Below are 12,519 nucleotides of genomic sequence, written 5' to 3' on the forward strand. Positions count from 1 at the left end.
AATAGGTGTTTGGCTTCTTGAAATATAATGGAACAAGAATTTGAATTCTGTTCCTATTGGCTAGTTTTATAGAATTCGTTGGAATTAGAATTAGGGTCGGTTTGAAGGGTGTGTCGGGTGGGCGACCGTATAAGGCCTGAAATTTTGTGGGGCCAATTTATTTCCTCGTTTTACATTTATAAATAAAGTTAGTTATTATCTAATTATTACATATAGGAATAAACACAAAAGTAGAGTATATATTCAAAAGGATAACGTGTTTAGTTGGTGATGGAGAAAAATAGATTGAATTCCTCTAGTTCCTTCAAGTAAGGTATTCAATATTTATTCAAGTATTGAAGACATTTTATCTAAGGAACTGGAATTACTCTTTCACCCCTCACCATCGCCTCCCGGCCACCACCACCACCCTACCGTTGTTGCTAACCCCGTCACTTCCCCGCAGTGACCACCATAACTGATAGAAACCGAAGTAGATACTATTTTCTGATTATTTTTCTTATTCTTTTCTCAAAAGAAGATTACAATTTATAGAAAAACAAAGACATAAAAATAGGAAAAAGATAAAACAATATGGAAACTTAATTAGGGTAAATAAAAAAACTAATAATAGATAAACTTAATTAATATATTATGATTCGATTCCGGAAGGACGTATCAATAACCACCCACCCACCTCAAGTACCGTCATCAAAAATCCAACCATTAGCATTGTCACTGGCCCCGCCACGATACAATTGAAACTGATGCCACAACCGTTGCTGCTAGGCTCCCCACTACCTCCTCCACCCCCACCGTCCCCGCATTTGCTTCAATAAAATGTATTCTTTAGTTCACATGTGAAGCAATATAAGTTCACATGTGATTTATCTTAGTTCAAAGGTGAAGAGTACAACATTTTGAAATATATCTACTTTACTAACTCATTGTGGTGCATACCTTCAGATTCATAAGCTTATGTTACGACTTTATTAGTCTATATTTATTTCATCCATAGTGTCAACTTAAATATTACTAGGAGCATCATCTTTGTTTCATAAACATAATATAATCCACACTTGTGAAAAGTTAACATATACTAAAATAAATCAACAAATTACGATATCATTTCACGTGTGAACTAACACAATGAACAAGCTGGTCTTAGTTTGGTGTTCATGTGATTAAAACTGTGATGCGAAAACTATAACTGATTTCTTAGACGTCGAAAAAAAATACGAGCTAATATAGTCGAATGAAGAAATAATTCAAAGCATCCATAACAATATTATGATAAAAAAAATACATAAAAACATATAAAGATATAAATGGAATATAATTTCCCAACATATTTGGCCAAACTTTGCTTCTTATCTAAAAACAAAAACAAAAAAATAGTCCAAATTTATAACTTTTATAAATATATTTTAGAAAGGAAGATGATGACGAGAGGGTGTAACATAAGGGGAATACTCAGGGGTAGTCACATAAGATGGTGGGCCGCTAGCAACAATATGTGACCCATTTGGGGTTCTTGGGGCCCCTAATGGGCTTCTTGAATGAGACATCATAACACTACGGTTATACTTGTTTTCACCGGATCTTCTGGGCCCTTCTTCGGCCCATTTAAGTTCTTGTAGCTTGACTCCATTTGGGTATCCACCAAAACATGTTGACCAGCATCCAACATCTCCTGCCCTATGTATGTACCTGTATATTAGATATATGCATTATAATTTATGTTAATACATATGGAGTAGAGGTGGACAAATAAACCGGTTAACCGAACAGAACCGAAAACCAAACCACTTTAAAACCGATTATGTAGAAACCAGCTTGAATCGATTGAAACCATCGGTTTGGAATCGGTTTACAATTTTCCCCATCACAACCGATTCCAAACTGGTTAACCGAACCGAAACCAGGCAAAACCCGAACCGAAAATAATCAAAACCTAAACCGAAAATGATCGTAACATGGTAAGAAACCGGTTTCAACCCGAACCGAAACCAATCATAAACCGATCAGGCAGTTTATTTTTACATGTCCTATGCCCTATGGAATCAGTCGTTTACTCGTTTTGGACTGTTTTTTGACAGGCCCAGTTATGAATAATGCCCCAAAGGCCCAAAGTAATTAAACATGTTATTGTTATAACAACTTATATAGAAAAATTTGAAATTTTATATAGTAATCAGACGTAGTATATCAATTTTTTTTAAAAAGTATAATAAGTTAAATAAAAATGTTGATCCATCAGTCATGGTATCATGGAACTAATCCATTAAAATCAGTTATTCAACACAGGGGTTTCACGGTCCGGTTTTTAACAAGTTTAGGTTAAAGCATAAGTCAAATCACTAGTAACAGTTTTTTTATCATTGTAAACCAAAATCAAACTGTTAAAAATTACAACTGTACCAAAGCAAACCAAACCGTTACTATTGGTTTGGTTTCATAGTTTGAGTTTATCGTGTCTAAAAATACAACTAAAATTTACAAAGCAATATAGTTTCAATAGTTAAAACTTAAAAGTCCAACTCCATGTGCTGTATTATTAACCAAAACTCAATTATGTGTATATTACAACTTAAACGAACTAAAGGCACAAGTAAAAAATATAAGTTGTGTAACCTAAAATCATATGATATGGTCAATGTTTTTGAAAATTGATGACCAACCGAATTAAAATAATAAAAATCAACTGTAAAACTAAACCGATAACCATTTAAACAGTTCTGTGGTTTTAAAGTAAACTATGAACGTGTAATTCAGGCATTCAACTCGTATAACATATGAGTGTTGCGTACCGTTGGCTGAATTTTCTTCCGAGACAATCAATACACTTTCTTCCTTCGGACATCTCTCCCATGCCCACGTTCAAACATTGTCTGCAATACACTCTTCCACAAACCTAGTACATAGATGCACAATTACATCTAAATCCATATATACTAAATAAAAAAGAACAAACATTGGGAGTTTGGGACCAGGATGACTTACAAGACAACGATTACGAAACACATAGATATAGACACTACACACGGTGCAAATATTCGAGTGAGGGATACCAGGACGACGTCGTCCTGATTTCTCTTGGTACATAGATGTGATACTCATGCCACTCATCACACTCATATCATCATATGCTATGCTATTGTCCACCACATGCCCATGATGCCCATGCATAGGACTCTTCATGGCATGATCATGATGCCCATGCATAGGACTCTTCATGCCATGATCATGATGATGATGTCCATGCTTAGGACTCTTCACCGCATGGTCATGCCGACCATAATAATCATGACCATCACCATGGTTGTAATTTCTCCCTGGAGGCAAACCAACCAGCGGTGAATCCTCCACGACGTGGTGGTGGTGGTTGTAATGAGGTGGAGTGGCGGAGGTGGCTTCTAAGCCTCTACTGAAATCCAGACTGGGAATCTTGGACATATGGTCACGTTTAGGAATGGATTCTGATATGGAATCCATTCTTTTGGCTGACCCCTTAAGTGGGGCCGGCTTCTTTTTTCCAGGTGGTGGGGGTACTGGAAGATTCTGTGAAACCTGTGCGAAATCTTGGAATGTTAAGTTTACAGAATCATCTGGGACCCCGAGATAAAGCTCTTCAAGCTCTCTTCTAGCTTTGGCTAACGTTGCTCTATCGGTTGCTCGATCAGCCATTGTATTGATCTTTTGGTTCTAAGGAGAGAAAGAAGAAAGATATTAATTAGTTAGAAATGTATGTGGGGATAATGTTTTCGTATATGTAATGAAGATTCATTGATTGGTAAAAGCCAAGATTTTGGCCGGTCATATAAAAGATATATACATTGGGGTTACAGATGTTTGTGACTTGTGAGAGAGAGAAATGATGATAATAAGAATGAGTCATTCGGCAGACTTCCAATAAATACTAGAAGTCAAGAATGTAAATTCCGAAGCGGCTTACAAAACGGGTCGTGGTTGTGTTAACTGGGTCATGTTCGACTGTATATGTTTGTCGTTTTAATAAGTAGGTTACATAATTCGATATGTTTAACATTAAATGTATCCAATTCGATAACAAGAATGTCAAAACAGGCAATGTTAAACACGATTAAATATAAGTTGTTTGTTAACACGAATGGTATGAGATGTTTAACATGATTATTGATACGAGTTGCTACATCAATTAATAAATGTGCTATGTTGGCCTATTAATTTTATTTGACACGATAAGTTAGACATGTTAATAAACTGGTTAAGCGGGTTGAACCTGCAGTTTAAAAGCGCTTTTAATTGTGGCACTAACGCGTAATATGATATGGAACTGCTAAGCCTAAAGTCACATTAACGTGTTTAACTTTGTATAAACCTATAACACCATAAAACAGCTTGTTTTAAACTTTTGATCGATTATGAAAGACAAATAAAAAAAAGTTGAAACATAAAGAATAATATAATGGCCAAACAAGTTATTAAATAATAATAAACTTATGACAACTGGATTTGTTAGGCCTTATGGGAAGTATCGAAATACATTTAATATTAATTTTATTTATTAAAAACTATTTTAATTTCAACGACGAACACAACCAAACACTAGCTACAGTTAGCACACGAATAGATTAACCTTAACAAGACGGCTGTCTCGTGCACTCTTCATTTTTTTTTTCTTTTCCTGGTCAATTTATTATATTTATATGTTAATCACGCATCGATTTTATCGTATCGAATGAATCAGTTAAGTTTTCGGTACTAAATAAGTCGCATGTAAAACCACTTTATTTATGTACCGGTATCCGTCAATATGGGTAACAATCAATTTATGGTTATTTTTTTTTCCAATTAGAATTTTATCAAACTATATATTTATGTTATTAATCTAGAATAGTCACTAAATATATATTTGATTGTGTGAATTAAAGGTGTACAAAACCGGCTTGAGAAACAAACCGATTCGGTTTGGTTTCCGATTAATTGGTTCCGAACCGGTTTTTTTTATACCTCTAGTGTGAATTGTAGTTGATCCTTAGAATCTTTGATGAGACATTCTCCAATGTTAAACACGTGGGCCATTAATAAGCCCATAAATTATGAAAATAAATTTCAAAATGCAATTTAAATTATTTGGCAAAAGGTTTCCATCATTATAATATATACATACAACTCTTTCCGCCTCTCATCACAACCTTATCAATTTGTTAAGACTACCGGCATTTACAGGCCTAGTCAGCATGTCATAACAGCTTTTCATTAATTTCTTACAAACTCATTTTACCATCAACGCTACCGTCCCCATCCTTCCCACATACATCCAATTGTTTCAATATTCAATTTTTTTTATGTGAGAAAAAAAATAAACTATATGCAGCCGTTCTTAGCCACGTGCGACAACCCCAAACCGATGACACCCCTGGCTATCGCTGCCTCCCCACGTGATGCCAATTCGGCCACAGATGGTCTCCAAACTCAGCATGGAGGTAGTCATAGAAACATAAGACTTATTTCGATTCTTATCGGTACCTAGTTACTCATTAACCATGCGATTCACAGAAGATCACGACCTTAGTTGGGGAAAATTTACACATTACAATTCCCATAATCCGAAACTCGATTTCAAACCTAATCAACTAGAAATACCAAATACTTGGGACATATAAATTCTATACTTCTAACAATTTTACAAAATCAAAAGAACTACCCAACACGAACATCAAAATACGATACAACATTAATATTATAAAACATCTTTGAACCTGAGATGGTAAAACAACCAACACAGGAAACAGTCACAACAACAAACTCATTCTCCCGGGTTTCGTTCCGAATTTTAATCTCATCATCATCATCCATTCGCTCCAATCACATAATAAAATGTTCTTCATTACTCAAAACCAGTACTCTTCTCTCTTATTTAATATACCACAAACTCAAAACTACTGCACTCCACTCTTGGTTATGTAACTGGCCCGGCCCGTTTAAGATCAACTATCTTCAGCAGCCTTGTCCACCGTCTCCTCCTTTGGATCATCAGCAGGAGGTAGCATCCCGTCTGTAACGGGCTGGACAGGTGGGGCACGTGAAGGAGAAGGCGGGCCCACAACGGGCGGGTCACTTGTACCACTTGTACCGTTAGGAAGCGAGCAAGGTACAAGTCCTGCAAGCACAGTCTTCCATTCTAATGGGATTCTGGAAGTATTAATATTATTAGCATTAGCGCCATCAACCATGGTTACGTCTTCTTCCTTAACTGGATCACAATTCAAATCCAACTGTTGACCCGCTTTACCACTGCTCTCACCTACCTCCATCTCGACTCCCGCTCCGCCGCTTGTTCCGACTCCAGCTGCGGCCATGGTGTTAAGTGCAGAAACTGTTTTCTGGGCCATCACCGCTTCCTGATCGGATAACCGTTTCTTCTTTCTGAGCATTAATGTCTTGAAGCGGCGTCGGACGGTGAGACAAACGTTGCAGAAGCAGTTGGGTTTGTGTTTGCCTTTACCGCTCGGGGGTTGGATGCAAACAATGCAGCTGCAACCGGGCCTGTGACGGGGGTGTCGGGTGGTGGCCCCCGCTGCTGATGACTCACCCAATTCGCCTATGGTTTCTCCCAACACTGCAGCCGTGGCTAATGCATCGAGCCCGGACGGCTCTTGTTCTTCAACCATTTTTCCTTCAAGCTTTCGGGCCTTGAAATCTGGAATTTATGCAAATCCGGAAATTGACATAAAAATATGAAAGGTAACTTTGACCCGTTTACTAATGAATGGCCAGAGTTAAGTTATGTTTGATCTTTAACGAGTCAGTTTTTATATAAAATAACACCTAAAAAAAGAAGTAAATTTATCATGGATTAATTTTTCCTAAATCATTTTATTACTTTATACAAGAAAAAGAAAAGATTATCGTTAAAATAATATAAGTTTCGTAATCATATTTGACACTGATCATTTATTAAAAAATTGGGATTTTCGACAAGAAAATGCCTCCGGCCAAACGAGTCAACTTTATAAAATATAGCTAAAAAGAAGTGAGTTTTAAAATGATGAAGCCTCATAAATCATTTTTTTATTTTATTAAAGCAAAAAAAAAATATTATCAAAATAATATATAACTTTGTAGTCATATTTGACATTCCAAATCATTTATAAAAAAATTGAGATTTTCAACAAGAAAATTCTCCAACCCACCATGACCCATGTCTAAACAGATCAATACAAACGGACCCGGGTCGGTTTCACTCTTGTGCCTAAACTTGAATTCGGGATTTAAAAAAAAAAAAAGATGACGTAAAGTCGTAAACTATATAGATATATTGGATTCGTACCCTTTCCAATTTTAAAAGCCCGTTCCAATCCTTTTGCGTTCATCTCATCAGGAGCAGAACACGAAGACCTGGTCAAAGTCATACATACAAATATTATTACAATCTATCTTATTCATCTCAATATAATAGTATATTTGCTCTATATCATTACCTGTCTGGGTCCCAAACATTATCAGCACATGTCCATTTTGGAGGAAGAAGAACATCAGAAGGTAACTTCCGCCATTTGTAGCAGTCATCACACTGACCCCATTGTTCTTGTGACCTACACCACAAAGAACAATAATAATTTAAAAAAAAAAACGAATACAATAATCTTAGAAGAAAATAATTACCCTGATGCATTCGCTGTGAATACGGTCTTCTTGCCAAAAACTGGAGGCTCCTGAATTAAAAATAAAAATACAAAAAAATGAATGAAAGAAATAATTCAACTATTTTAAAAGGTGGCATCATGCTTACATCATATTCTTCAAACTCGCAATCTTCAATCATGGAAATAGTCGGTTTACAGGTAGGAGGCGGACGGAGCAACTCGTGTGCTTCTTCCCATGTCACTTTGAGCTCCATTGCATCTTCATTATGCATAAGCAATCTTTTGTTTTTTAATCCTATGTTACGAGCTCTCTTTTTTTCTTGAATTGATGGTTTTTTATCCCCGTTAGCCATGGCTTCATGCTCCACGTTTTTCTGCTACCAAGGTGTAACTTGATTAGCAACAAATGAATTGTGCCAAAATGTTACGGTTTATTCGAGACAACCGTCAATCTCCCAAGAACACAAGAGAATAAAAGAAAATAGACCCAAAATAATAATTCTTTCTTATTCTTTTTTCTTAAACGAGACTAAAATATATGGGAAAACAACTACATAAAAATTGAAAAAGATAAACAGTAAGGAAACATAATTTGACTATAATAAGAAAACTAAATAAAAGATAAACTTAAATAATAATAATAATAATAAACTTATTAATTGGATCCTTTTATTTAATATATTATCACTAGATTTTAGATAAAAAAAACTTATTAATATAATAGGATCGTATCACGAAAAAATCAGAAATGTAGAATATTGTAAATAAAAATGGGGAAGAACAGATGAGTGCACATACTGTAGACAGATTTCCATTCGCACTCGCACCAGTACTAGCACCAGCAACACCATTAGCAGCAGGCGTCTCACCTTCCTGCATATTTGTCCATATATTTCTAGTCATTAATATGATATATGTGAGTGACTGTTAAAAACACATAGCATTAGAGGAGGCAAACAGGCAGGTCGAACAGGTTAGGTGGCGGGTTGAAATGGGTTGTAACGGGTCAGAATGGTAAAACCTTTTTTATAGCTCAACATATAGTTAACGTACTAAAAATGATTATGAAGACTAATTCACAGGTATAATCAAATAAATTGGATTAAAAGGTTTTATGCATTTTGTATATACATTGTTGACTTTTGACTCGATGCCATTTTAGCTAAATTCATTTACTTTTACACATTTGTGATAAAAATATGACCTAAATTGACCCATAGGCACAAGAAGGATTATTATAAAGGGCATGAAAGGAAAAAAAAAGTCATTTTTATCTTCTACTAGAGAACTGACCAATACGTCACCTCTAACAAGTATATGTAGTAGAAAGATTATTATAAGGGCATGAAAGAAAAAAAAAACAGTAATTTTTGGTCTTTCATTAGCAAACTGACGGTTAATTTGGAACACACAGAGAAACATAAAGAAAAGGGACTAATATATCGTAAACAAAGAATTATGCTGCAAAAAGATCACCAGTGTTGTATCAGCAGATACTGTTGCCTTTCGACAACCTATAACAAGCTTTTCTCCTGGATCTAGTCGACTAAATATAACTGCAGATATTTAAAATAAATAAGAAGTATACACATTTATAATAAGTTAATTAGAAAAGATATGATTAAAGGATACCTGTGTCCCCAGCTTGCAGTTGCATATTCTGTATGCAAGGAGTTACGCCTTCTAAAACATACATACGGCTGTTATTATTAGGCCAAAATCGGAACTGAAATGTCCACTCTTTCCCCTTTATATCCTGAATTCTTATTGGTAAACCTTCTGATTGATTAATAGACGGAAAATATGCCTGTAAAATATTTAAACATTATGAAGTTAGGACAAGAAATAAAAGTAAAAAAATACAAAATTAAAAAAATAATAAAATGAAAATAAAACCTACCTCAGCACATGCTTTAGGAAGAACCAACCGACCGATTCGGCCAGCATCACTTGCACTCAAAATCTTTTCAAACAATGGAGTGATAGTGCAGTTGGAGTTCAAGCTAGAATACACCATTAAGAACAACTTTATATTTAACATATGTGATATGTCACATACATCTATTTCCATTTTCTGATTTAAGTCCAATTATATACTCGAAATGAACATTTTCTGATTTATTATATATGTATGTAAAATAAAAAAATTGACATGTAACCAAGGATACTCTCCAGATATTTGCAGCAGTTCTTGATCAGTCATCTTGGGCCAATACCGTGGAAGTAACTGATTTCTACCTCTACCTTCACCAGGCGGTCTTGGAACTCTATTATCAGAAATCATCCCTTTATTCGACTGCGGACGTATAGTAACCCCTGATTTAGCCGGTTTTGGAAACGAAAGACGAGACCTTTGCCCTTGTTTAAAAGAAGGAACACTTTCAGCCTCCATGGGCCCACTAGAACTAGGGTTTACAGAAGCCTTTGTAGTGGCCAGATGATTATTACCAAGAGAATAACTTAATGATGGTTGAGGCATTGTGTCATACAGTGATTTAAACGCTAAATCCGTTTTACCGTTATCAAATGAAGACGATGAGTTTGGAAAGATTGGTGGTCCAACTTCTTTATTTGATAAACTTGATAACATCCCGATGTTTAATTCTGATGAAGGTATACGATTTTCTTCTTGTTTGAATTGGTGACCGAGTGATGAAGTTGAAGGAATCGGTTGGTGCTGCTGCTGTTGTTGTTTCTCTATAGCTTCGGATAGCTGTGAGAGTTTTCCTTTATCAACTGTGGGACCACCGTTCATTCGGTTACCAATTACAGGATGCCACGTGGCGGAAAATGGCATGAATCCATTTGGAAGATCATTAGGATGGCTCTGCGTAAACGAGACACGTTATTTTAGGAAAATCATTTAAGAAATTTTATACACTAAATTTCAAATACTAAAAAATAAAGAGTTAGTGGGTCAAATTTATTTCAATAACTATCTGACTATTTTTAGTACAACGTCCCATTTAAATTTTTTAAGCTAATTTTTTTAAGCTAATTATATATTAACTATCCTGTTTGACCTATTATCGAATAATCATAACACAGCCAACCTAATTATAAGTTAATGAGTCGAAACTGGCAAATTGTCACTAGTCATCACAAACTATTTAAGATTAAAAAAAACAGCAAACAATACTACTAAAAATGATAAATTTACATGACAATACCCATTCTAAAAAGTTTAACTTTAAGCAATTGATATATTCAATCTGTTCAAAGATTAGATTGATTACCTGTATTGCTTTTAGTGTTGGTGTTCCTCTAGCTCGTATGCATTTTATACATGATATTCCTCCCAAATCAAGGCATTCATGAAGATACTTCGAAACAACACATCCACAGTGAATAGGCTGCAACATTAAACAGAATATCACTTAGCGAGTAGAATAAACGAACAATAAAAATTCAAGAATACTTGATCAAAAGTACCTTTTCACAGAACTTGCATTCTCTCCAACCAGGTTCATTCAGATGGAATCGTTCACAGTAGTTCACATGTTCATAGACAGTTCTAAAGTCCACACAACAAAAAGTTTAAAAACTGTCGCTTAAATATAACTCGAGCAAGAAATAAAGAAAACCATGCAACCAAACATACTAAAACTCACAAATAAAAAAGAACTCATTTTTACAAAGGGTTTGTCACTTTGTTTAACTCGCATGTAAACACCATTAAAACTTCCGCACGAAGCTCGATCGAGGCGCATAACTTTTCATCGTAACGGTTTTTCATAAATCTCTCCTAGTTACTTACCAAAAATTTACACTTTTTTAACTAAAAATAAATTTAACTAAGTGGTTATGTTCATCAAACACCCCTTAGGACACAAGCTACACAAATCTTTCTACAAATAGCAAGAAAAACACTCTGATAAACACCACTGCCGTGATAATATTATTCTTCCCATTTATGGAAAACTAATAAAAAAAGGTAAATTCTTAAACTTTGTTACAGATATAGTAATCTTTCCTAGATATTATTGTAATTCATGAAGTAATAATAATAATAATAATAATAATAAACTTTTTTTACAGATATAGTAATCTTTCCTATATATTATTGTAACTCATGCAGTAATAATAATAATAATAATAATAATAATAATACAAAATTTGACACAAACACCTCCAAAATCAAAATCATTACAAGAAAACTAATCAAATGAGAAAAATTAGGGATTTTGAAACATTTGTAACATTTGTAACAAGAACCCCAAAATGCCCTTGACCCAGACACGATCTACCCACAAAACCACGTAAATATCTCAAAACAGAAAGGGTAAATCGGGAATAAAACGACAAATACCCGCAAGTATAGCAAAGAGTAGCAAAACCACCGGCTTTCATGGGCCAGCCACGCTTCCATTGAGGCGTCGTCTTCGTGCCACACAATCCGTTCATGCAAATCTTCGTCGACGACGACGACATTTGACCCACTAATTCCGTCAAATTCGATTCACTAGATCTTGTAATTGTTAAACATCAAAAACCCCAAATCAAAACCCTAGAACGAAAACCCACAAATTAATTGGCAGTAGGAGTGATATGAACGAATACCCGGATCGAATTAATCGGAAATTGATTAGCTTGAGCTTTGTCGGAACCCTAAACTGTAGTAATTAGTTAATTAATAATAATAATAATAATAATAATAATAATAATAATAAAAACCCAGATCGGAAATAAGTAAATTGGAGTTATTATAATGTAGCCATGCAGAGAATAATAATAATATTGATAATAATAATGAAAACTTAGTTGGAATCTGGCCGGAAATAGGTTTGGTGACGGTGGATAAGTTGAAGCGGCGGTGGTTGTATTGTGTGTTGTGTGTTATATTATTATTATTATTATACTACATACAGGTGGAGTTAATATTGATGGATGGATGGGAGAATAATAATAA

General features: G+C 34.9%; 2 protein-coding genes across 2 annotated transcripts; both read right to left on the reverse strand.

Annotated features, from left to right (window-relative positions):
- Positions 1–1,249: 1,249 nt before the first annotated feature.
- On the reverse strand, positions 1,250–3,959 carry LOC143609188 (uncharacterized). Its single transcript, XM_077084015.1, has 3 exons — positions 2,983–3,959; positions 2,790–2,893; positions 1,250–1,689 (listed from the first exon to the last, which is right to left on the reverse strand). Exons 1-3 carry the CDS (start codon positions 3,664–3,666, stop codon positions 1,407–1,409), a joined length of 1,071 nt encoding a protein of 356 aa, XP_076940130.1. The 5' UTR covers positions 3,667–3,959; the 3' UTR covers positions 1,250–1,406.
- A 1,982-nt stretch (positions 3,960–5,941) lies between these two features.
- LOC143609197 (B3 domain-containing transcription repressor VAL2-like) lies at positions 5,942–12,288 on the reverse strand. Its single transcript, XM_077084023.1, has 13 exons — positions 11,920–12,288; positions 11,043–11,124; positions 10,847–10,963; positions 9,779–10,437; positions 9,511–9,613; positions 9,243–9,417; positions 9,087–9,166; positions 8,409–8,483; positions 7,757–7,984; positions 7,630–7,679; positions 7,446–7,559; positions 7,295–7,362; positions 5,942–6,664 (listed from the first exon to the last, which is right to left on the reverse strand). Exons 1-13 carry the CDS (start codon positions 12,039–12,041, stop codon positions 5,952–5,954), a joined length of 2,586 nt encoding a protein of 861 aa, XP_076940138.1. The 5' UTR covers positions 12,042–12,288; the 3' UTR covers positions 5,942–5,951.
- Positions 12,289–12,519: the final 231 nt, after the last annotated feature.

Source organism: Bidens hawaiensis, unplaced genomic scaffold, assembly GCF_021521415.1.
Source record: "Bidens hawaiensis isolate Kalapana, Puna unplaced genomic scaffold, B.hawaiensis_p1.1 tig00419509_1, whole genome shotgun sequence".
NCBI lineage: Eukaryota > Viridiplantae > Streptophyta > Magnoliopsida > Asterales > Asteraceae > Bidens > Bidens hawaiensis.

Excerpts from the sequence above, each read along its gene's own strand:
- LOC143609188 (XM_077084015.1), bottom strand. The coding sequence starts at position 3,666 with ATGGCTGATCGAGCAACCGATAGAGCAACGTTAGCCAAAGCTAGAAGA. Across the intron at positions 2,894-2,982 it reads TGTTTCGTAATCGTTGTCTT|GTTTGTGGAAGAGTGTATTG; the intron begins GTAAGTCATCCT and ends TCTATGTACTAG. Across the intron at positions 1,690-2,789 it reads GGAAGAAAATTCAGCCAACG|GTACATACATAGGGCAGGAG; the intron begins GTACGCAACACT and ends TCTAATATACAG.
- LOC143609197 (XM_077084023.1), bottom strand. The coding sequence starts at position 12,041 with ATGTCGTCGTCGTCGACGAAGATTTGCATGAACGGATTGTGTGGCACG. Across the intron at positions 11,125-11,919 it reads ACTCTTTGCTATACTTGCGG|AACTGTCTATGAACATGTGA; the intron begins GTATTTGTCGTT and ends TGTGGACTTTAG. Across the intron at positions 9,614-9,778 it reads CTGCTGCAAATATCTGGAGA|CTTGAACTCCAACTGCACTA; the intron begins GTATCCTTGGTT and ends GGTGTATTCTAG.